Here is a 26,673-nt window from a genome sequence, read left to right as displayed (position 1 = left end):
AAGCTAGATTTCAGTGGGTTGTGGGTGTCTGAAAAAAAACTAAATATACGAAACCCCAGTATTGCTTGAACAGAAAACATCCACCCCATTTTTAAAAGTGAATTTGATCATTGCTGGGTCGAGACTCTGTCTGTCCATAGGCAGTCTGGCAACACCTTTGATTCCGGGGTGGCTAACTCACTTGAGATCCGTATTTGTTCACTACATGGGTCATGGTACAAGGCCTCATACTGTGTTTTTAGGCTGGAAGAGTTTGCCTTTCTGCCCTCTGAAGTAAAAAAAGTGGACGAGGAGGAGAGGAGAAGAGCCTGTTGGGTTCTTCTACTGCACAATGACCTGGATTCTCAAGTCTTATGTTACCGCCTCTCAAGCTTCACTGTGGTGAATAATGGACCATTATTATCACAGAGATCGCAGAGATGGATGGATGGATATGCGTAGACGGATAGATGGATGGATGGATGAGTGGATAGATACCGCCGGCCACTTATTTGCAGTGTTCATATATTACATCCAATACTTTTGTTGTTGTTGTTACCCCTCCCCTCTTATTTGTTTGTTTTATTTCAGGGAGGGGGGAGGTTGTTCAACCAAGGGGTCCAGAATTGAGTTATGCTTGCAGAGTGACAGGACTGCATGTTTCCATGACAGGAGAGAGGAAAAACAACAAAAACCTCTTTTTTATTTTCTGCTCTATTGATTATTAATGTCTTAATATTTTTAGATATAGTGTGGTTCCTGTTTTTTTTATTTTATTATATTCACCCCATCGAAGACGATGACACATTTAGGTGAATCATTCTTATTTTTAAGCAGACCCTTGTGCCATATTGAAAAAAGTGTGTGGTTGGTGTTCAAAAGGTTGTCACTTCATTTGCAATAAACGTTGGCCAGAGTGAGGGTGGATTGTCGTTTGAAAACTTCAAAACTTTTAATTACTTTTAACTCCTTTCTTCAGTTGTTGTTGTTTTGTTTTTTAATCAAAAGCACATAACATTTGTAGGGAAAAAAATGGTGTAGAGTAAAACTGAAATGAAATAATATAAATGTAAGATGTATTAATGTCCACAGAACAGGACTCCTTTATTGAATATGAAAAGAAGCCAGCCATTGTGTTGACACGGTCTTAACTGTTACAGAGCCCCCCGCTAAATTGGACGAGGTTTAGGCCTGCGTCCTCAACACGGGATCGAAACGCAGCATACTAATTTCCGATACGCTTGGCTGTTTTGGGGGTGGGGGGGGGGACTTTTCTCGAGGGCTCAGTACTTGTATGTATGTCGAGATCTTTATTTTCTATTAAAAAGAAAACAAGTGGGTCGGTCCGTATGTGAGTCTTGCATGCCATTGTTCTTTATTCTGTACTGGATGTCCGATTAACCTTACGTGGCAAGATCACCCATTCTAGAGACAAGCAAGCCCCACTACTCTTTATTAACCAGGTACCACCAGCCTCATCCAAAGAGACTGTATGACTTAAAAATACTTTTACTACTTACTACTTACTTCGAGCCCACAAATCGTGATGTCCTCGGATTTTCTGGGGGGTGACCGAACTTAGTCCCGAGAGGAGCTGTCGTTTAATTTGATGGTGATAATAGTGTGTGTGTGTGTCTGTGTGTGCGCGTGTGTAAGATACAAGTGATCCTACAGGCAAAGAGCCCCACTGAAGGTCAAAGTCCAGATCCCAAGAGATTTAACATCTGAGATAGTTTAGTGAAACACTTACGCTGTATTTTATATTTCGTCGTTACGGCAGAAACAGACGATCTACAAGCTCACAACAGTTCACAGTGATACGTTGTGAGCTTGTAGATCACCGGTTTTCGCCTGTAATGACATGCCCAAAATGGGGACGCCAGGTTGAAAGTGATTAACAGGATTAACTGTTCTCCTACATCTCGGTAGAACAGAACTATTTGTGGAACGCTTGGAGGTGGAGAGTAGTTTCCATCAGTGTCACGTAGGAAACTGGTTCTCAAACAATTTCATGTCAAATTTAGTTATTTGGCCGTGGACCACCTGAAAATGTTTTGCAGAGAGCCCATAAGAGATTTGTGTAAAAAAAAAAGAGAAATCCAAATAGTTAATGAAAAGAAATGCAGATTACAAGCTGACATGTTGTGATACCTTGTGACCTTGTAGATCGGTTATTTTCAAATACAAAGTATCAAAATTGGGTTAGAGTGCAAACAGATTTTTATGCTATTAACTTTCCTGGGGACCCCCTGGAAACCCCTCAAGAACCCATGGGGGGGTCCCCAGACCATACTTTGAGAACCACTGACATAGGACATGCCATGTAGAAAGAGGAACTTAAGAGGTTTTACATCCTCTAAAGATGGACATTAACCCATTAAAACCGGGAAAGCATCTGTCATTTTAGATTTTAGCTATATATATATATATATAGGCCTATAGCAATTGGTTCTCAAAAATGGCAGATATACAAGCTCACAGCGCGTCACTTTGTGCCGCGCTGTGAGCTTGTACATTTATTTAAATCAAGTGTTTATTTTTTTAATAATTTTAATTTTGAATTTCACATCTCTTCTTGGGGTCCCTGCCACACAACATTTTCAGATGTGGGGGGGTCCACAGCCAAACACATACACAATTTGGGGGTCTCCTCGGCACAATTTGGAAGGCATTTGTAGAATCGGCCTCAGGCCTTAATGGGTTTAAAGTCATGCAACCACTGTTCAGACTTTCTGTGACGGGCCTCGTGGTGGGCGTTTTGAGAAGTGGAGAAATAACCACTTGTATTATGACTAGAAATAACACTACATGGGGCTCCTTGCCTGCTGGACTCCAAAGCTTCCTGGAAACACCAGGACAACCCCTCCCTCCCTGCCAGGATGTCATGACAAAAACAGTCCATAATGCCATTGTGTTGCACAGTGCAAAGTTGAATTGCAGAAGTTACCATATTTGTAAAATCATGAGAACAAAGACAATAAAATTATTAAGATTTATTGGTGTGTTACTGGTATGTGTTTTTTTTTTCCTCGTTTGTTTATATTCAAGCTATATACAAGTTAGTGCCGGCCTGTGCGTTCACAAGGTCACTCCGGTGATAATGAAAGTCGTCCTGCAGTGCACTAGTTACAGCAGATACAAAAAAAAACTAAGATCAAACCCTATGCAAAAAAAAATCAGACCCTATGCTAAGAATGCATAATATGCACAATATTCACAATATTATCATTACTCGAGTACAATATATTGTAACTATGGTTATACCCTTAAACAGAGTGTAATAATCTATGACTGTTCAGTGTTAAAACACTTCAAGGTGTTTATAATAATGATTTCATTTCACCCCAGAGGAGTAGATACATAGAAAATATCCCACAAAATAGAAAACAAACCAAAAAAACAACGCTTTCCAAGGAATAGTTCAGGTTTTTAAAGAAGCCAAGCTCGACTCTTATACGGTCTAATACATTTCTTTCAGTTCATAAAAAAATATCTGTTGATATTGAAAGCAGAAACGGTTACGAGAATGTATCAGCTGGAGTAGTCAACAGCTTCCAAAATGTTTTATAATATAGTTGTAGTCCGTTAAATTGGTCGCCAATTGTTTCGGTCCTGTTATGCAAGTCCTGTTAGCCTCGCTGTAAGTCAGTGAGTTGAGGAGGACATAAAAGTCCTCCTAACTGTTAACCAACTTGAGTTTTTCCCCCCCAATAATAGTTTTTTTCGGCCACATTGACTTGCAACAACTACTGACAAACTATGACATCAACAAATCAGCTTATAGACTGATTTTCAACAACATGAGTAATGCTTTTGGACCCCATTGACTGGCACTAAAGTGGTGTGCTTTCAATCCTTCAATATTTTTTTTTATGAACTAAAAGAATCCCCACTTAACACTCAAATCATAACTGCCTCTTAAAACACTGAACTGTTCCTTTTGCATGCCAGTCAGAGTTGCCCCTGTGCAAAGGTTTCTGTCTTTTCTTTTTTTTTACACAGTGAAATATACATTGGTAAATTAGCTTTCACATCATATTGCTCAGAGGTGGATCTTAACCTTGACAGCAGTACTTAACAGAATGCAGAGAATCTAGATGGAAAGGAGATTCAGTAGAAGGATTAAAATAGAACTATACAACGTCAGGGAGGTTTTCCTGTTTAAGGCTCACAGATGAGGGTCTCCACCACAAACGTGTTCTCAAAATGACGAATCTTGTGGCAGTTCAGGGCCTCGCGTTTTTGGATCCCTGGAAAGAAAGATACAGAGAGCGGTTAGGATGGTTATTAACCATTTCAATCCTATATACTTCATTGATCAGGGTTGCCAAGGCTCTATGCTTGCTCCCCTCCTTTAAACCTTTAAGACCTGGAACGCATCTGTGTCACTTCTTGATTTGAGCTAAAAAGCATTATTTTACACTTTGGCTATTCAAAAATAGCAGATCTACAAGCTCATAGCGCGGCACCGAGTGCCGCGCTATGAGCTTGTATATCTGCCATTTTTGAAAAATCGAGAAAATGTGTGCAAATTAATATACTTATATTCTTTTAAAGCGAACATTTTTAACTCAAATCTTTGCTTCTGGGGGGTCCCTGGAACAAAATATTTTGAGATGGGGGTCCGTGGCCAAATACCTATCATGTTGGGGGTCCTTGACATGAAAAAGTTTGAGAACCACTGACATAGTAACATAAGTTTTTTCAAAAAAACTGTTAGGATTTAGAAGACATTTTGTAGAATCAGCCTCAGGTCTTAATGGGTTAATCGCGACGTGTTGGGAGCTTGTAGATAAGCTATTTTCACCAAATGTTCCCCTATTATGACATTGCCACAATGAGGACGCTAGGGTTCATGTGATTAAAAGAGGATATCCGCACACTGTTTTGAATGCTCCCAAAGTGAATTTAATGTGTACAACTTTTCGACCCAAATGGTCTTAGTACTAAAAAAGTCTTAGTACATAATGTACAGTATATGTACGTAGATGTGCCAGACAAAGACTGTTTCAGGGGGGAAAAAACAGAGACACCAGGTTGAAAGTGTTTACATCAAGGATATAGAAGAACTGTTCTAAAGTTGAAAGGACATTTACTACGCTTCAACCTCTTCTAATGAGCGAGAATATAATTACGGTGTCAAAGGACATTACTGGAGCACAGATGGTATATTTTATGCACTGCTGTTTGGATGCAGTAGTGTTCTTTAGAGTAGTTTATTTAAATACTAATTACAGTATACAGCTTTTTATGTATATTTTATTTGTATCAGATTTACTACTAGTACTTCCGCTCAAGGCTTGGCTGTCAGACTGAATAGAATACAGTCTAAAGGCTAATCGAGACTTTGCTGCAACACCGTCGCTCGAAAGAAATGTTTATTCAGTTGAAAATACGTCATTTATCATCCAGTGACACTTGCCAAAAGGGTTGTTATGAGGCTGGATACGTGTGGATCAGAGTGTCGGCTAAATGCCAAACATTGAAACTTTAATGAACAACTGAAGGGCGAACGACCGTTTGAGGGAAAACTGATCCCGCAGCAGCCAACCTCGGTTCAAGGCCTGACCTACGACTGACCTCATGTCACCAGGCTTTCCTTTCCAAAATATAAAATACGTTTTTGAAGAAGCTTGTCGGATACATACATTTTCACAAGTTTACGGGTAGGCCCAATAACTATGACGCCCCTGGTTTCTGAGGTAATGATTCTTTGGGCTAATTCTCTCTAGATCGGATCAGAAAACTGCAAAACGTGTTGATCGCAGTCTAACCTAGGATGGTGGAGCGGCGCTCCAGTTTGTAGGTGTCGCGTCCCTGACACAGGCTGTAGATGAAGAAGCCGAGGTCCTCGATGTTGTCCAGGCGCTCTGTCACCATCATCTGCTCATGGATCAGGTACGACTGAGGCAGGTAGGTACCAGCCTGGATAACAATATCATATAATATTATTATTAGAAACCAGACCAGCTACAAGTTTTAACAGTGGTAGGTAGGTACCAGCCTGGATTACCATATACACACACACACACACACACACACAAATATATTATTATTATTCGATAATTATACACATAATATTAGCTAGACAGCAGACAGTGCTATCTTGAATATCACCGATACCTTTAATGACCTTGTGCCTTATCTCCAACTGTCAAATTCCCACACTTTTCCCACACAGTTTGAGGTGGCAGATTTTACTATGCTAATTACCTTTATGTTGACAAGCAGTTCCACAAAGTCCTTGGGAGGCATGACAATGGAGGTGTTCAGTGGAATGATGTAGCACTTGTTCAGGAACAGGTCAAGATAGGCTGTGAGCCTCTGGTGGAGAGAGAGAGAGAGAAAGATTCAAGCGTCAGCACTCTCAAAACACATGCCCTCTTCTGCTCGCCAAAGTCAAAGAACAATAACTGCAGGAAGTGAAATGAAACACGACTTTACATTTTATGTCCTGTCACCAAAAGTAAGAGTCAGCATATTAGTTGTATAAGTTTGTTGATGGGAAAACTAAATGATATTCGTAATCATAAACGATGACTTTTAAAACACAACACACAACAACAGATTACCAAATTACCTGCGAGGTAACATTAGTGTAAGTCAGAGTGGTTTATTGTTGGTATCGGCAGAGAGCGAGCCCAACCCCTTTTCAAAGAGCTAGACCATTGGAAGATGGATTGCTGAGGTGGAGTGCCACACCGCCCATCAGCTCCCAGTATTTACCGCACGCCTTAGTTACCCAAGCTGTGCTACTCGTACGCTGACTTGGCGGTGCCTGTGAACAAACCCAGAACCTTGTGGTCCAAAGGAAAGTGCTCTACCGACCGAGCTACGCGGACACGTGTAATTACTTTTAATTGTGCACGGAAATAATAACACCGTACAATAAAATTAAAGTAGTTACTGTTAGTTGGAGTTGTATTCCGCAGAGAAATGCTTTGCTCGATCTTTAATGTAAAGTTTGAGGTTGTTTTTTAAAGTGTGTAGTAAATTCTTAAAATATACATGCAAGTAAATTCTAAAATACATGGTGCATTGTTGAGAAAATTCATTTTCCTTTCTCCATTCACGAAAGCAATGCAAACAATTTTGATAGCAGTTGACATTACTAGGCTGGTTGTGTACCAATGACTCTGCAACTCTCCACAGAGTGCAAGATTCTCATTGTGTTTGCTCACACAGATAGGAACGCTGGGGTTATATTTGCGTTACACTTTTTTTTGCTGCCGTCAGGGGGAAAAAAAGCAAAAAAGTCCCTAACTGCAACTTTGTTGGCATTTCCTTTTGTCTTACTTTAATTGCAGGTTTCTATTCATTGTGCATCGCTGTAAAGCATTTTGTAAACTGTACTTTGTAAACCTAGTTAATTATTCATTTTTATTAATATGTCTAGCGTTTTTCATGACCCCAGAGAAACTGAGCTCATGAGCAGATTAAATCCTACCAGAGCCTTTCTCCTGCGTCTCCTAAATAAATATAAAATATACAGTGTGTACGTATGCCTGTCCCCTATAGTTATTTAATCAGTCGTCTGAGACTTAAATTGATCTTGTCTTTTTTATGCTTTTTCCATTCACATCATTGTAAACTCTAGTCTATATATAACTCATTGTTCAGTTCTCAACCTCGCCATCTTGAAAAGGCTGCTCTCCATTTCACTGCAGTAAACACAATTTTACAAATTTGTTTAATCCAAGTCCAATGTGACATGTTGTTGGTCAATCAGTTTTTAATGCGTCCGAAATAACTTTCCAAATAAGCCTAAACTTTTAATGCTGCTGCTAAAAACGAAACTCACACATCAACTTGAGTTTGTTTGACATTGTTTGACAAACTGAGTCCCTTGACATTTTAGTTTAGACCAGTGTGGTCGTCTTGACCCTGGTGTGGTTTTGTCTTTTGAGTGCCTTACTTTGTTGGATGTGTGAATTAATAGAATTTAGTTTTTAACCCATTCAAACCGGGAACGCATCTGTGTAACCACTTAAACGATTATTTTATACTTTGGCTATTTGAAAATAGCAGATATACAAGCTCATAGCGCGGCATGAGCTTGTAGATCTGCTTTTTTTTTTTTTTCGTGAAAATGCGTGCACATCTTTGAATATATATATATTTTTAAAGCGAACATGTTTAACTCAAATCTTTACTTCTGGGGGGTCCCTGGAACAACATATTTTGCGATGGGGTCCGCGGCCAAATACGTATAATTTTAGGGGTCCTCGACATGAAAAAGATTGAGAACCACTGACATAGAAACATAGGTTTTTCAGAAAACCGTTAGGATTTAGAAGACATTTTTAGAATCGGCTTCAGGTCTTAATGGGTTAACAGCAGCATTAAAAGTCCATTTGTACAATCAAGAGCAAATCAAAATCAAGAGCTATGGGATTAGGGAACCCCTGAAACAACACACGGCCGAGTCCTCCCCTCTCCTCTTACCCGGTTGAAGTCGTGGACGATGTCGGCGGGGTCGCCGTCGGAGAACTCGGGCACGGGGACGTTGATGAGCTCCACGCCGTCCTCCTCCAGGATGCGGATGCTCTCCTTGATGTGACGGAGGCGCGCCGGCAGGCCGTTGAACTCCTCCACCTCCGTCTCCTCCACCATGTAGTCCTCCTCCCTGTAGTCCACTCCACAGAAGTACACCTGGCCCTCCTGTAACAAAAGGAGAAGGCCACGTGTCCTGGTGAGGGGCGTTCGTTTGTGAACCGGACCATTTCATTTCCATTCAAATAATTGCGATGTACGATAAAAAAAAAATTTGTTTGTTGCCATTGAACAATGGAACTATGTAAATAAAAATGACATTTCCGTTTGCCCTTTAGACCGTGTAAACAGAAACTGCACAGGGTAGATATGACTAAATAGGATCGTATTTAATAATTGAATACTTTAAAAATAAATTATAAAATTGTGGAAATAGCCGATCTACAAGCTCACAATACGTTGGATCAGCCATTTCCTCTATTTGTGAGACGAATATTTTTCAACAGATTATATTTATACAGATGAATTTAAACGATTCTGATGATTTAGCAAAATCATAAAATTGCAATCAGTCGATCATGTAATACTTGTGACAGGCCTACGTATTATGCATCCAAGAGCAGTGCTTCGCAATAAAACGCTTCTTGGGTTAAAACAAGGATCTTGGGTTAAAACTAGGATATGTGAAGAAGGGAAGGACAGATACAGGACGCCACTTTTTTGGTCCAGCAGTTCCTGCTGCCAGATTCATCAGCGTTCGTCAGGGACTGGGAGGCAAACTGGAGTTATAAGTTCGATGGAATGAATTTAAGTCAATGAGAGTGGGAAAACGTATGAATAAACACCATCTTTTAATGATCGCAACCTTTGTTAAAAAGTTGTTTTCTGATCTCCTTGTTCTTCAGTGTGCACACTATATCATTTTATTGGGGTAACTAAAGAGCACAGAGTGAGTTCCTGGCATGGCTGCCTAGCCTGGAAACCTGATGCATCTGCCAGAGCGAATACTGCCCACTCTGTGCTCAGTTACTTCAATAAAATTATATAGTGCACACAATGAAAACAATGTGCGATATCTCTTCTTTTATTGTCCCGAACCGATGATCTGACAAAGGTCGCAATCATTAAAAAAATAAAAAGTTTATTCATAGGCCGGTCCAGCCGGCTCTCATTGACTGCAATGCATTCCCAGCTCCAGTTTGCCTCCCAGTGAGTCTATGGTGCAAACTAGGTCATAGAACATCCGTCTCCTCCTCTTCTTTACATATCCTGGGGTTAAACGTGACATGACAAACAGAATATCAAAACATACATCCTAGAGGGAAATATAAAATACAACCTAATACAGCCTCTAATCATTACAAAATCGTCAAATACAATATTGCAACAATACCTGTGAACATACTGTTTTAACATTCAAATAAAGTGCAGGATATCTCATTATTAACCACATGTAGTGGTTCATGCAAATATCCCTACTCTGTGGCAAACATTCGGCCAAAAGTGCTACAAGCTCAAAATGCATCATAATGCAATGCGTTGAGCTTGTAGATTTTGTACCCGTTTTGGGCATGTCATTACTGTATAAGCGAGAATTGCAGATCTACAAGCTCAATCTTGTAGCTTGGCCTACGTGGTTAATCAGATTAATTAATAATTTCACATCGATCAGTTTCTCGATGAATAGAAAAGGTAATGAATATGAAATGCAAAGAAAATTCTAGTTGATAGTTGCAGCCTAGTTGCAGCCGAGTTCTGCAACTATCAATGGACAGAACACTTTTTTCCAGTGCCATTTTGGAGAGTGAAATCTCCACAATGCATAAGGAAGGATTCTGATAAGATTTTCACGTCTTCCTCACAATAGGATGACATCTATCAATATAGTTACGTAAACACTAGAGATGCACCGATTAATCGGCCGCCGATTAAAAAAGACGGTTTTAGGTCACACCGGCTGGATCGGTGCTCGGCCGGTCACTGTCATAAATTCCGATTTTATGCCGGTCAAATTGAAACTGCGTTGGCACTGCGCAGCAACAGCATGATGATCAAAGTCGTGTGAGTCGACTCAGTAAACATTAGCAAGAGAAGCCCACAGATGGTGCTGATTACCATTGAAATATAAGGATACATATATTGAATATCTATACAATATGGAATATATTATATTCCATAATGTTGCGCGCAGTTATAGCCTAGTCAATGTAGTGACTGTCGGTTCGTCAATCACGGGGAATTTAAATGCAGTAAGTGCGTCACCAGGCTTCTCATACGGTCCATGCAAAAGATGTTGTAGACTACAGGAAAAAAATAGCCTTTAAACATCCCTTTTATTGTAGCCAGTTGCAAAGAAAAATCACCCCCTGACTCTCGTTGCATATGCTGTTGAAAAGACAACTTTGGCACGGACGGGTGGTGTGTGTGTGTGTGGGGCCCGGGGGTGCATGTGATGCGTGTGCACGCACTTCTCTCATACAGACAGTGGCTGGCTGCTCCTCCTACCTGCAGGGTTGCCTCTTATTCCAAATAAATTACTAACTCTAAAAGACGTTGTGATGTGATCATGATATCAGCCATCGACACCGCTGGTTTAATTGTGTGCCTACTACAGACGTCTTCTCATCTATCCAGCTGTAGCCTATTAAAGCTTGTTAAGACTCGTCTGAAAGTTTAACAAAGTCCACTGAGCAACAGAGTAGTATAACATTTTTAGTCAGAGGTTAAAACAAGCCAAAACAGTGACATAAGGTGAGCTGAGAGAGATGAAGCAGGGACCCCCTTCTATATTGTATGACATTTTTACTTGGTCTGCTCTTTTTTTCCCCTCTACACCAATATACCTCTTTGCCAAAAATAGCAGATCTACAAGCTTGTGAGCTTGTAGATCTGCTATTTTTGGATTTAGCCCTCCTCAGAAATGGGATGCTAGTGGTTAATGTAAAAAATATCATATCACACAAAGATTTGGCGGCCCCCCCCCTGTAGTAACTCTGGGGACCCCCTAGGGGTCCCGGACCCCCTGTTGAAGACCCCTGGACTAGAGTGACATAAGGTACATTTCTCACCTTGAAAACAATTAAATGCAGACATGTCCTGCTATGTGTCTGAATGGGAAAACCTTATTTCTTTATTTTTGCTTTTAGTTCAAATAAGATTTTTTTTTGCATTAAGATAAGATTTTGTTAGTTAAAAAAGATTACAATTTTTAATAAATAATAATTTCAATAACTGATCTCAATATGGACCCATAATAAGTTTTGCCAAAATCATGCAGCTCTATAACAGCGACAGCCATAACAGCAATGGTACAAATAAAAATGATGATATGGCATAAGTGCTCTTTTCCTGGTTTATTATTGGTACTCTGTATTGGCAAATACACAAAATTAAGTACTGTACTTAGCCTGAAAAATATCTAGTTAGAAAATAGAATATCGGTAAAACCGGTATCGGCAGGTCAGACTTTTAAAAAAACGGTAATCGGTATCGGCCAAGGATTTTGCAATCGGTGCATCTAGTAAACACTAATGTCTATAATATGAAAAAAATAAGCTTGTCCTTCAACCAATGATTTGCTCACCTGCAGCATGTAAGACCTGTACAGGTAAGCTCCACCCACCACCACACCTGTCAACATGAGGCCAAGTCCAAGAAACATACACCAACACCACAGCCTGGACTGATGACGGTACACTGGCCTGCACTCCTCTAGGTCCTGTAAGCACACACACACACACACACACACACACACACACACACACACACACACACACACACACACACACACACACACACACACACACAGGTCAATATGGAAAATAAGTTTAATTCTGTACAACAACAATTATGTTAATTACAATTGGATTTTCTCATCTTTACATCTTCATATATTCATACAAGAGCAGTGTGGATTGGGGGACACACACAAGACACAAGTTTATAATCTAATCAGACATGCTGCGTAGAAACAACCACCTATGACCATTTAACCACTTTCTACCTTTAGATTTAAAAAATATATATATGAACCCGCACACTGTCAACTTGTGCGGTACAAGAGAAAGGTTTAATGAAGCGAAGCAACGTTTCGGTCGTGAAGACCTTCCTCAGGCACCACTTTCAAGCTGCTATTTTTTCTGAGCATGTCAATATTATATGCAAAACTGTAATCTACAAGCTCACCACACATCGCGTTGTGAGCTTGTAGATTGGCTAAAAACAAGCAGGCTAAAAATAAAACTGGTTTTATTTTTGGAGAATATAAGTGCTGGAAGTGTACTCAGGAGTGTGTGTTGTTGTTGTTGTGGACAGAGGTTTATGTAACGTTTTTCTACGCACGCTGCCTAGCAGCTAATGCTAATCCTTCCTCATTCACTCTCACTAGGATTTGACCTTTCACCTGTAGCCTAGCCCTTCCTCTAATACCCCTCTACTTGGATTAGTTCTAGGAATGCAACAAGCGATTATTTTCTTTGAAATGATTCTATCAATAACTTTCTCAAATAGTAGAATAATCTATTAAAATCGTTTCTTTTTAATATTTGCTATGTCACAATGCAATGAGTTGTGAGCTTGTCGATTTTTTTTTTAGACTTTTCTATTTTTGAAAAACTTCAAAATCTATGTTTTTTGAGTGGTATTGATTTTGCGCTTTTTGAAAATCTGTCAATACATTGGTAATCAGTGGGCTAGGACTCTCCAAAATCGGGATCGATATTTGGACCCAGAAATCTGGCATCAGACAGGCTCCAGTTCTGAATTCATGTGTGTAACTCTTTTGTGGTGGTGATGGATGCTCACTGTCTCCTAACAACTGACGCTCCATAAACCACTGCGCAGCCAAAACGGACCAACTCCCAGTGCCAGCATCAAAGAGACACCTTTGTGAAACTCCCTGTGGAATATTAATTCAACTAGCAGGCGACAGCCGAGTCTGAGGTGTCTTGTTTACAAAACAGCACCATTTAAGATCAAGTTTTCTGTGGTCAACGGGTTCGTCCAGTGGCTGGAATCCATCGAGTATGTGCTTTGAACCGGGATGTAGGGTTGCAACTATCGATTGATTATTCTATTGATAATTCTTTTTCATTATTCAAATAAACTTGAAGTATGTTTTTTCATAATTTGTTGTTTTATATACAGTAGATTAACACATTGACGTAAATTGATTGATTTTAATAATTGACTAAATCGATTAGTTTAACTGTTGCAACCCTACAGGAATGAGTGCATATTTTACGTTCAAGAATGCTTTGAGTGAAGTTTTGAACATACATGTGCTGCTGTACATAATAGCATGAAATGAGAGACAAGGCCGTGGCTTTTTAATTGGATGGTAATTTACTGAAGCAATCAGACTACGCAGCTTAACACTCTTTGAGTTTGACCTCTGGAAACCTGTAAATGTCCGGATTTATGGGTATGTCGCTGATTAGCGATTAACACAATGACTCTCTTCATGACGGTAAAATTCAATTTGTAGGGACATTTTACCTCCGTTTTGTTGTCAGCGTATAATACACACAAGAACATTTTACACCATTATGTGTATAATGGGATGACGGATGTGATCGTGTTCATGCTGCTACCGAGGGGTTTGTTTTCTTATGACGGTGAATCGGTCTGGCCCATATATTGGCCATGAACTTTTTTGATGATGTGTATCAGCAATTACGCGGCCTTTGTGTCCTGATTTTTAACCACATTGATCCCTTATTCTGAGGGACAAATTCAAATATTCAAAACAAATTGGTGATCTACAAGTTCACAACACATCCTGTTGCAATGTGCTGTGAACTATTTTTGAAGGTTTAGAATAGTGCTTAAAAGGGGAATACCACTCATTTTCAACATTGAACCATGTCTTTAATACATCTTAGAGCTGTTGTATGGAAATAAGAAAAAAGTACCCTCAGCCAAAAGTACACCCTGCGTATGTCACTGATCACATGACCTCAATCAATTATCCAGTTTTAGGCAACATAGAATGGGAGGAGACTTTTTTCTTATTTCCACAGAACAGCTCTAAGGTGTATTAAAGACATAGTTCAATGTTGAAAATGAGTGGTATTCCCCTTTAAGTGGTTAAAGGCATATTATGTAACTTTGTCCTGTGTTTACACAAAATACAAAAGAAAAGTGGCCATCATTTCCTTCTATACCAGCAGTCACCAGCCACTGGAGTAGTGTGGGGGTGTTTGCCTGCAGAAACACATTGCCCTCTCGCTTCATTTGTGTTTTTATAGCTTGTATTGGTAGGCCAAAAACATCCCGGTCTACTAAAAACAAACAGTGAAAAGACCTAAATACAGCGAGAGGGAAATGTGTTCATGCAGGTTAACAACACCACACTACACTACTCCAGTAGCTGATATACTGTATGTATTATTATTGGTCTTAATGTCATTGCCAATGTTTCTAAATATATTATAACATAATGAAATTACATATCAGTCCGTCTCAGAAAGGTCACCCTGACTTTCTCTTTCAGTTTCACTCCGACTGTCGTTTCTGTTTGTCTCACATTGTTTTGCAGAAATAATCACCTCTGTATGTGGAATGCTGAACTTTTGCTTTTTAGAGCATTCTATTTCCACTATTTCATTAGCAGTCCTTTTGCAGAGAGCAGAGGTCATAAGTGGCTTCTCTGTCTCTCAAGCACTTTTATGTTCTTCTGGACTCTGTTCCTGTGGGACACATCACAGAGGCAGTCAGCGGAGCTCCTTATCCCCTAGATTACTTTCTAATCTCACTCCAACACGCTTCATGTCTGACCAACCTCAAAACTCTTCCCTGTTTGCTCTACTTAGGTTTCGAGATCACAGCAGTAGCAGCAGAGCACTTCTCTCTCACTTCTGTTTCCCACATCAAGTGTGAGGGTGAATTCAAGTCGAACCGATTGATCTGACCTCGATCGGATTGTAATCTCATGAGAATAGTTTTTCACGACGTGTAAATGCATGTTTTTAATATTTGATACAATGATTAAAGAAGATTGTCAATTCCTGTAAAGGAGTCATTTTTCAAGTTGCATTCAGTCTGCCCAAAACGTATGGTACAATGGTAGCACTCTTTCTTTCACAGAGAGAAATGGTGATGCCGTCTCTTACAGAGAAATGGTGAATTTAACATCCTGCTGCCATTATGGTGACTGAGAAGGCGATTCTGTGTGTCCTCTTCGAGGAATTGTCAGAAAGCAAAGGTTTAAACACGGTTGAGCATAATTTGTAAGCCACATTAGAATACTGAAATGTTATTTTCAGAAAGAAATGGGACGAAAGGTGTTTAGGGAGGGAATAAGGTATGGTTTTGAAGAACATACATCGTAAATATGTACACTCATTTATGATATACAAACGTATAGTTAAGTAAGGGCATTATATCCTGTGAGTGTGAATGAACCATCTTCACCACATTCAGACTCATAAAACGGTAAACACAGCTAAAAATAACATGAATTCTGGGTGTGTTTGTTTAATTTAGGTGCCAGCATGAAGTTCAAAGTACAGGGACTGTGCATTGCTGGCACAGTAACACTAAAAACATACTGTACCCTGAATTTATGTTAATGCCCTGAGCTGTGTGTGCTTACAATTTAGGCATTTAGCAGACACTCTTAAGGCCCTGTTTTATATAAATAATATAAACAAGAAACCTCAATTTTCAAGGATAACGTTTCACTTTTCTATTGAAAGGTGACATAAGTGATGTTCTAAAATTGCATTATGGGAATTGTTTCACCAAAACATTCCATTTGAGTTGGAGCTGTTGCCCTGCATCTCATCATGTTACTTGTTAATGTTGTCTGTTGAGGAAAACGGGCCAGGGCCTTTATCCTCCAGACAGAGCAACTTACAAGTTCAAGATCGGAGTAATCAGAGTAAGCAATGAACTCTAGTCAACAAACAACGAGGTAAATAACCACATCAGTAGAGTTGCAAAGAGAACAATGTAGCTTACCCAACAATGACACTGTAAGTCACTGTTACAGTACTTTTAGGGTTACACCCCATGCCCTGACACACCCACCAAACAAGAGAAAACACTTCAAGAAGTCTGTTGTTGCAAAACATTGTGCTTTGGGAGGAAACGGTATCGTTCAACCGGAAGGAATGTTGCAAAAAATGTTTTCACATTTAACACAACCCCCTTATATTTCAGTATCACCTGATTATCAATGCGTCATCCAATTCATATCCACTGATAAGACCATTCGATTGAGTGAACACAGGTGAACAGGTTTCATCAACTTTAATATCCGACGTTGATTTAATATGAGAAAAAGACAGAGTAAACTAAAAGTCTTTGTTTTAGAGCTCTGATGGTGTTTAGCCTACCGGTACTTGCATGTGTGGCCTCGAACTCAATGACTAGGTCAAATTATTAAAGGACTTTGTACTGTTACTGTAAAACTGGAGTTGTTTGTTTGTTTCACTCTGTGTGTGTGTGTGTGTGTGTGTGTGTGTGTTCCCCCTATCAGATGAGTACATGTATCCAATGGGGTGGTAACAGCAATACAGATAAATAATGTCCTTCCTCTGTGTGTGTATGTGTGTGTGTGTGTGTGTGTGTGTGTGTGTGTGTGTGTGTGTGTGTGTGTGTGTGTGTTACATTGTATCATGTGCTCTTGTAGCCAGTCACCCCATCCAGCAGCACTGTAGCCAGGGTTCCTCTTGTTGTGTGTGTGTGTGTGTGTGTGTGTGTGTGTGTGTGTGTGTGTGTGTGTGTGTGTGTGTGTGTGTGTGTGTGTGTGTGTGTGTGTGTGTGTGTGTGTGTGTGTGTGTGTGTGTGTGTGTGTGTGTGTGTCGCTCGGGTCAAAAAATTAACAGATCTACAAGCTGTAGATCCGTTATTTTTGACAAGGCGACACCGCCGTACTATTAAGCACAGACTCTTTCGCTTCCTCATGTCAGCCATTTTCACACACACTCACACACTTCTTTTTGCAGGGCTGTTCTTGCAAAGCGGAAAACACTCAAACACACTTTTATACTTGAATAGTTTATCCACAAATACTGACAAAATAATGCAAATTTTAAATAAATAAAATAAAACGCACCAACTAGCTGCTTATAGAATAATTGCATAATTTGCACGACGGCCCCGGAAATAATTACAACGATAAATAATGACAACGTAATTATTATTATTTTTGCATGATATAACATTGCATTTAGAGAAAAGGCACCGAACAACTCGAGGTTACGAATGTAACCCCGGTTTCTTTAGAATTCGGAGTAACATACTCAAACTCACCGTCTCTGTGGGGATGAGAGCCTCGTCGCTGGACGAGAGCTTCTTTATGGGCTCTTTCTGCCCCAAGGACGAGTTGAACGTCACCTTAACCATGGTTAGATAGTTAATGGACGATGTTATGCAGCTATAGCCGTCTGTCGAGACGTTGTTTATTCACCTCTGTGTGTTCTTCTGTCTGTCTGTACAGGCTGTGTGTGTGTTCTTGTTCTTCTTCTTCTTCACAGTGTCTGATTACACTGTGACGCACATCAACACAAACCCAGCGAGAGCTGATAAACCAGGGTTGCCACGTTTGAGGTTTTGCGAGAGAAACAAGCAACCTGGTCTGTGAAAACAAGCCCCAAAAGAAGCGAGCCCGCCCTTTAAAGAAGTAGATCAACCCAAAAAAAATACTTATTTTCAAGCAATTACACACCCCATGTGAAGCCTTGAATTCATGGGGATTTTTTTGTCGCATTCCTGAGCCAATTCATTTGATAACCGGGTCATCATCGGTCAGTCGGAGACTGAAAATAGAACATAAGTAACTTTTTGGTTGAACTACTCCTTTAAACTTAATACATTGGCTATTTGAAAATAGCCGATCTACAAGCTCACAACACAACACGATGAGACGCGTCGTGTGCTTGTAGATCTGCAATTCAACAGATCAACAACAAAAAACTTGAAGAAAATGTGGAATATATTTTTGAAACATTTTAACAAAACAAATACATCTTGTGTATATAAATATTTTCAGATGGGGTCCGCAGCAGAAAAATAGGCCTACATATTAATTTGGTGGTCTTGAAAATGTTTAAGAACCACTGGTTTAAACATCATTGGGAAACAAGCCCAAATAAGCAACTATACTTTAGAAACAAGCCCAAAAAACCTGCAGTTGCTTATTTGCATGCACCTCATGGTACCACAACACATCTAAGGCCTTAAAAACAAGGCTCCAGTCCAGACATCCCAAAACAAACTGGTAAGGCTACTAATTGGCTTTACACCCACAACTCATCTAACCCCTGCTCACTTGGTCGCCCCCCCCCCCCCCTCGAACTGTTTACTGTACATATTTTGTTTCTCTTATTTTTTTTAAAACTGCTTATATGATGTTCTGCATAGTAGTGTATATCTGTCTGTCATTTATTTATGAATGAGCACAAAGGTCCCCCAATGGAAACAAGCCAATGGCTTTCTTGGGGTTTTAAATTCCTATTAGCTGACCTTGTATTGAGCTGTACTTTCATGTGCTTTTTTTCTGCAAACTTCTAATAAAGTATTCCATCAATCAATCAACCCCCAGCCCCCAACTACCAACATTTACAAGCAACTTTATAAGCCCAAAGTCGCTTATAATAAGCACACATGGCAACGCTGTAGATCACATGAGCACAGCGATACGCCCCCCCCCCCCCACTGGTGGAAGAAGAAGTAATCTGATTATTATTATTTTTCACTTAAGTAAATGTGCTTGTAATTACTTTTCACTACAGACCATTATTGATGATTAATAGCGTTTGAGCGGATATTTGTTCCGTTAAATTGTACAGGGGTTTTCAACAGGTGGTCCGTGGACCACTGGCACTGGTGGTCCGTGAAGGTATTGCATTTGGTCCCTGACCATGCATTTAGTAATGTAGGTTGTAGGAAAGTGAAGATGTGTTTTTAATTTTGTATTTTCTTCCACGGAACAGTGCACTAAATCAGTGGTTCTCAACCAGTGGTCCTTGAGGGGGTAGATGGTCCCGACCCCAGCTAGCTTTAATGATGGAGAGTTGGTAACCAAATGGACCCAGATCTTTAACTCTTTTGAGTGTAAAATGAAACCAAATGGATTGGTATTATTTTACACTCTCAGGAGTTCAATTATTGTTAAATATCTACATTACTTAATTCAAGAATTGTTATTTTGATCAACGTTTGCCTGTGGTCACAAAATCGTATCCAACAATAACAAAATATTCTAAGTTTTGGGTCTGAGAGAGTCTATATCTCATCAAATGGTGGTCCGTGGCTCAAATGCCGAAAAAATAATGGACCTTGATATGAAAAGGGTTATAAACCACTGCACTAAATGACCTGTCACCTGGTGACCTACTACTGTATGACGACCCTGACCCATCAATGTAGTAATTTACTGGGAAGTCAGAAATTCCATAGAAAAAGGGAGTTAGAATCTCAAGAAGGCGTGTCAGCGTCAGCTTGCCTGAATGAGTCATAATTATTAGGAAATGGGCCATAATCGCATGTGTCTGCTCACTCATAGCCTAGCTGTACTAGTATACAACCCTCGTAGACGTATTTATGATTCTGACGTTTTCAATCTACGAGAGTTGTAGGGTGCACTTCCCATAGTGACCTGGACTTTCTGCACTGCCCCGTAGACACTCCAAACATTGTACAAAATGAAAATAAAGGCGCTTACCGCCGAGCCCCAAATGTTAACTGGGTCTACGGGGTAGTAGTGTAATGTAATAATCCATATCTTTCAATAAAGAAGTGTTTTAATGCCGTCTGTGGCCGATTCTGTCGGAAGTTCCCAATGGGCGGTAGTGACGGGAAGTGAGGGGGCGCATCCGGTGAAACCCGGAATTACACTAAATGTAAACAGGAAGTAAACGAGGGTGAAAAAATGGCGTTCGGCCACAGACGGCATTAAAACACTTCTTTATTGAAAGATATGGATTATTACATTACACTACTACCCCGTAGACCCAGTTAACATTTGGGGCTCGGCGGTAAGTGCCTTATTTTCATTTTGTACAATGTTTGGAGTGTCTACGGGGCATAGTGCAGAAAGTCCAGGTCACTATGGGAAGTGCACCCTACAACTCTCGTAGATTGAAAACGTCAGAATCATAAATACGTCTACGAGGGTTGTATACTACAGCTACATAGCCTACATAAGATACAACTCAGTAAATCAGTTAACATGAGTTTAATGGAAGGTAAGGTTGGATAAAGTAGGCTAAGGGTAACCGTGGGATAGGAATAGATCAATGGTTCTCCACCTTTTTTTTTAGCCCTAGACCACTCGCATATTTCAGTTAAATAATGCCTGGGCTTGATATAATTTGTTGCATACGTATTGTGCAACAAATTAAATCAAGCCCCTAACAGTCATTCCAGCTTTTTCTCCCACACCACGCCTATTTCTTGTATTTGATGGACTTATTAAACATTATTTAAACATATTTTAATACATTTAACAAAGGTATTTTATTTGTGTATTTACGTTTTAAACATTTCCCCATGGACGATGGACCACCTGCAGGCCTAATTATGCCATGGAGCACTTCTAGACTAGTAGTAGTCTCGTGAACCATTGGTTGAGATTTGAGAAACAGTGGGATGCGTAGCAAGCGTTTCCAAAACACTAATCTTAACCCAACACAACACAACAGTGGTCCCCAGGTTGATTCAGTCAGGGACCAGGGTGGTGGGCCCTCGTTCACAATCAGTTGAAAACCCCTGCGTTAAAATAATTAACTAATTATAACATGAGACAGTGGCAGGTGCAACTAATTAGTGGTAGAAATTAGTAGTAGTCAGCAAACACACCAACTCTACAATAATAATAATTTTAAAAACTGTTACAAGTAAAAGACCTGTATTCAAAATGTGACTTGAGAAAAGAACATATGTTTCAAAATGTCTCAAATTCGCTGAAGTATAAGATCAAGTGGTTATGTTTCGTTTATAATAATCTAAATCTGCAACACTCGTAAACTAGCTGCCAAATTATAGTAGAGTAAAAAAGTAGCCTACAATATTTTCGTCTGAGAGGAGTGGAGCAGTAGAAGTATAACGTATTAAAAAAATGGAAATACTCAAGTAAAAGTATATCAAACTTGTACATTTGTGCAGTACTTGAGTAAATGTAGGCTACTTAAAGTTACATCCAGCCACTGCCTCCTCCTCCCCTGCAGTTTGCAGCTGTCTCCGCTAGAGGGCGACCCTGCGTTGTGTTGAACGCAAACATCGCCACACACTAGCTGCCGGTGTCTGGGTAGGAGTCGAGAGTCCATGGTCTGGGGGAACACGGTGCTATGATTGGCCAGTTGGTTGCCAGACAACCCGTTCACACAGATATCTCCATGGGGATATCACAGGGGGAAATTGTTAATTGATTGCAAGAACAGGCAAAAAAATAAATTAAAAAATAGTAAAAAGTGTGGCCGTGTCTGTCATCGTAACCAGGGCCCACAGAGTCAATTACTTTACTTTACTTATTAATTTACTTACTTACTGCTTTAGCTGCTTCCAAACTTTCATGATAAACAGTGGCGTAAAGTAACTACGTACGTTTACTCAAGTACGGTCTACAACATTTTGAGTTTTTTATTTTATTTTTTTACTTCACTGGAGTATTACCAATTTTCAGTACTTTTACTTCTACTCCACTACATCTCAGAGGCAAATATTGAGAAATATAATAATAATTTGTTACTAGTTACTATTTAACTATTACTATTTAGTTACTAGTTACTATGTAGATTTTGATTATTATTCCAAAACATACATTAACCACTTCAGCCCTAAAGTCTAAAAAAAGATTTCTAGATATTTTATTAATTTGAAAAGTTGTGAAATTGGACATTCTGCATAATGAGTACTTTTATTTTGGTAAGTACATTTTGATACCAATACTTTTGTACTTATACTACAGTACATTTTGAAGTATTTCTGCATTGCAGCAGGCCTATTGATACTTTTACTTAAGTACAAATGTTGATTACTTTTAACTTTTGTTTCACAATTATTATTATTTTAAAAATAGGCAGGTTAGATAGCTATAATCAACCAGCCAATAACAGCGCGACTGTCCCTTTGGGCTATGGGGTGGTCGGTGGTGTCCACTGTACCCATACAATGTAGCCAGTGTGGATGTTGGGTGAGGGTGACTGATGCCAGAGTTTTATTGGGATGCAGCTCGAGTCGAGACACTCAACATGTCTTCTACCAGACACCTTACAGAAGAAGTAACGGGATAGTAACGGCGACCAGACAGTGTCAATTACAGTATCAATCAATCAATCAATCAATCAAGAAAAGAAGACTTTTCCATCGACCAGCCCTGGAGGAGCATCCATGCAGCACCTGTTGCACTGCCTGCTGTTCAAGAAACAAACAAACAAACAAAAAAGGATTAGGATTATTTCCAAGGATATAAACCTGTTCATGGATGTTTGTTAAAGCTTCTGTGTAGAATGACATTGGTGAGTATAAGATCAGTGATGGAAGTACTCCATTTGTTTTTACTTAAGTAAAAGTATCAATAGCCTACTGCAAGAAATACTCTGTTACAAGTAAAAGTATTGGTATCAAAATGTACTTGAAGTACCAAAAGTAGAAAGTACTCATTATGCAGAATGTCCCATTTCACAAGTTTTCAAATGTATAAAATGTACCAAAATCTTTCGAAAATAGCAGATCTACAAGCTCACATGTGCATGCATCACGACTCATTGTGAGCTTGTAGATTGGCTATTTTCAAATGGCCGAAATGTATATAGGGCTGAAGTGGTTAATGTATGTTTTGTAATAATAATCAAAATCTGCAAAGTAACTATACTAAAGTGTTGAATAATTGTAGTGGAGTAAAAGTATAATATTTGCCTCTGAGATGTAGTGGAGTAAGAAGTAAAATCATTGAAAATTGGAAATACTCCAGTAAAGTAAAAGTACCTCAAAATTGTACTTATAAGTACAGTACTTGAGTGCATGTACTTAGTTACTTTCCACCACTGCCACCAGTCCAGTGTGTATGGAGCCCAGCAGAGGTGCCTTAGCAGCAGCATCAACATGGACGTGGTGGACTATAGAGACGACCTGAGGCTGTCTGCTGTGAAGATGAAATGGCTGAAGGTAAAAGTACTCACATTTTTAAGCATCATTTGTGTCATTTTAAGATTTCTTTGGCTAGCATATAGCAGATATACAAGCTCATAGTGCGGCACTTGTAGATCTGCTATTTTTGAAAAATAGTGAAAATGTGTGTACATCTTGGAATATATATTTTTAAAGCAAACCTTTGTAAAGTAAGAAGCAAAAACTGATCCGACTACTTCTCGGACTGGGGCCCATGACCCACCTCTCTCCCACTCACTTTGCCAGCCTAGGCTGGCTCAGGGTGGAAGACAGGGTTAAACAACTAAAAATGGGTCTGGTCTTCAAAATTGTAAATGCAGATTTGCCCGAAATGCCCCGTATACCCGCATATCTGTATAAATACCTCGAAAAAGTTAGTGACACCCACAGCCACGAAACTAGAGGGAGCGTAAACAACAATCTGGTACCACCCACCCATAAAACAAACATGGGCAAATTCTCCTTCTATAGCACAGCCACCAAGGAATGGAATAGTCTAACCCCATCCCTCAAAAAATGCAGTTCGCTGGGCTCATTCAAAACAGCCCTAAAAACTCATCTTTCTGGAGGCCGAAAGAGGAGATAGTACCAGTTTCCCTGTAGACAGACGACCCCCCCCCCTCCTCTTTTTTGTACATATTTTGTATTTCCTCATGCATTTTTTGTATATAATCGTTATTTTTCCATGCTTCACCCCCCCCCCCCTTTTTTTGTACATTTTCTTTTTATTTTAATTTTTTTCATGTATTTTTTCTGTATTATCTGTATTTTCATGTTGATTTTTGAACTGTTTGGTTGCTACTATATATGTCTATGAAATTAATTCAAGGACCCCAACGGAAACAAGTCCGCAAGGACTTTTTTGGCCGGACCTTTTAGACAAAAGCATTATAAATGTAACTGTGTTGTTTTACATTCTTTTGCCTAATAAAATTTTCAATCAATCAATCAATCAATCAATCAATCAATCAATCAAAAAGCATGTACTTAGTTACATTCCACCACTGCTGAAGGTAGACAAGTGGAGAGGAAGCAGGAGCAGAGAGCAGCTGGAGGAGGAGGAAGAGGAGAAGGCAGGAGGAGGAGGAATAGGAGGACTGCATCATGGAGAAGAAGAGGGAGGAGAACAACTGGTGGAGGTCCGGCTGAGAGGCAAAGCGCCCTGGGGCTTTACTCTGAGGGGGGGCCGCGAGCATCGAGAGCCCCTAGTCATCTCTAAGGTAAACCATCTACCTCACTGGTCCTTAAACTTTTTATTTCATATTTTATGGACCCCCCCCCCCCCTTTCCAGGTATGCATTATTCCAGTGGTCCCCACATGATTTTTTTTTTTGGGGCGGGGGCCCCTGATCACAGTGAAGCAACAATTTAAGGACTTTTAAGACCTTTTTAATACATCAACAAAAAACTGGTCAAACATTGGCCAAATAATAATTAAAGAGGCAAAAACTTTTTTTAAATAGCTGAGGCAAGGCGTTGTGAGCTTGTAGATCTGCTATTTTCAAACATTGGTCAAACATTGGCCAAATTGTCAAATAATATAAGAAAAAAAATGAAAATAGCAGATCTACAAGCCGGGAGCATTAAGACGGTGTGCGGACTCTTTTCTTTTGTTCATGTTTATTCAGTTGGATCCAGCACCCGTTGCAATTCTTGGATGTGCGTGCACCACTTTAAACTGTTGAAGTTGACATAAACATAATCCAAATAGAGATGGCAGACAAACAAAGCAGATTGTTACGATCTGCATTATTTGTAGACTGAGGAAAAAAATTATACTAGATAATATACATGTATAATAAATCACAATATAAGATCACAATATAAGATCAACCAAAAAACAGTTGAAAAGTGTATGTACAGAAGACGTATACTATGCATAGCCTACATAATTATACAGTACATAGAAGGGCACAGAATCACACAATATGTATGTAGTAGTTTGAATGGGAATTTTGTCATGGTGGTGGTGACACCATACCTGCAACTTAGCCATTCATGGATGTGTGTACTATTGTCCTGACAAAACCCATGGGTCCATTCATATAAATAGAATGAAAACCTCGGTATTGTGTCAAGGCTGACGTAGGTGCGAAGGGATGCTCTTATATAATGGTATGGTCGTACCAGGAACCATAGAGGGCTGGTGTAGTTGAAATGAGTTTCTACAACTATACTTCTTTCCCCCGTGACAGCCCAGAGCCAGTTGGAATGTTAAAATCACGCCTGGTCTTTTCAGGGGAAAGATGGCCGTCTTGTTGTTAGGAAGTTAGGGAGGGCCCCTTTCCTAAAACATACAGAAAGTTCCAAACATTCCAATTGGGAACTTTATGTATGTTCCAACTTCCGGAAGTTAGTGACGGCCGGTTGCTTTGTGTTAGCTTTTCGTGATATTGCATGAGAAAGATAAGATAGGACTGTTATCTGTTTGCATTGAGGTCTGTTTTGTAGCTCATGTTCCAGAATCTATCTATACTAGACTGAAAAATATATAATAATAGCCCTGCACACCGTAGATAGTCATACAGACAAATATGCACACAGTTAAAAACAAAGCTGTACACTTGGCTGTTAAAAGAGCAAATGTAGGTCTACTGTATGTTCATTGCCCCTATAAGAAATAAAAAATGTCTTTGACTTATATGGTCAGGCAAATACAAATCGGTTTCCTTGGATGTTCTGTTGGTGAAACGCATCTTAATATGGTGCAGTGGACTTCTGAGTCTGTTGCATTCTCTCGTTACAGGTAATGTGGGGTTAAATTTTTTATTATCGTCGTCAGGTTACCTGTCGCCGCTGTTGCTCTGGGACTAGGTACATATACACAGAGTTTTATGGGTTGAATCAACATATTGCAATTCCCCAGTATAATATATTGAAGTCAATGAAGGATGTCAGTCCATTATTCAGCAAATAAGATAATTATGGAGTGCGTCAGAGAAAATGTCACAATAATAAAAAGACGTTGAGTATTGATGTTTGTCCATAATGGAAAAGCTTTGGAACTTGGTCAACCCTGGTCAAATCATTTTACCGTTTGAGCAGCAATTAGGCAGTTAATTGTGCATACAGTTGGTCGTAAAC

General features: G+C 39.6%; 1 protein-coding gene across 1 annotated transcript; it reads right to left on the bottom strand.

Moving 5' to 3' along the window:
- Positions 1-2,957: 2,957 nt before the first annotated feature.
- itm2ba (integral membrane protein 2Ba) lies at positions 2,958-17,969 on the bottom strand. The gene is made up of 6 exons (XM_080422862.1): positions 17,731-17,969; positions 12,056-12,190; positions 8,425-8,640; positions 6,193-6,303; positions 5,754-5,904; positions 2,958-4,229 (listed from the first exon to the last, which is right to left on the bottom strand). Exons 1-6 carry the CDS (start codon positions 17,821-17,823, stop codon positions 4,141-4,143), a joined length of 795 nt encoding a protein of 264 aa, XP_080278988.1. The 5' UTR covers positions 17,824-17,969; the 3' UTR covers positions 2,958-4,140.
- Positions 17,970-26,673: the final 8,704 nt, after the last annotated feature.

The sequence above is a fragment of the Gymnoscopelus braueri genome (genome assembly GCF_963280865.1).
Source record: "Gymnoscopelus braueri genome assembly, chromosome: 24".
NCBI classification, from domain to species: Eukaryota; Metazoa; Chordata; class Actinopteri; order Myctophiformes; family Myctophidae; genus Gymnoscopelus; species Gymnoscopelus braueri.
The sequence above is the reverse complement of the archived record's forward strand: the minus strand, read 5'-3'. Positions and strand labels throughout refer to the sequence as shown.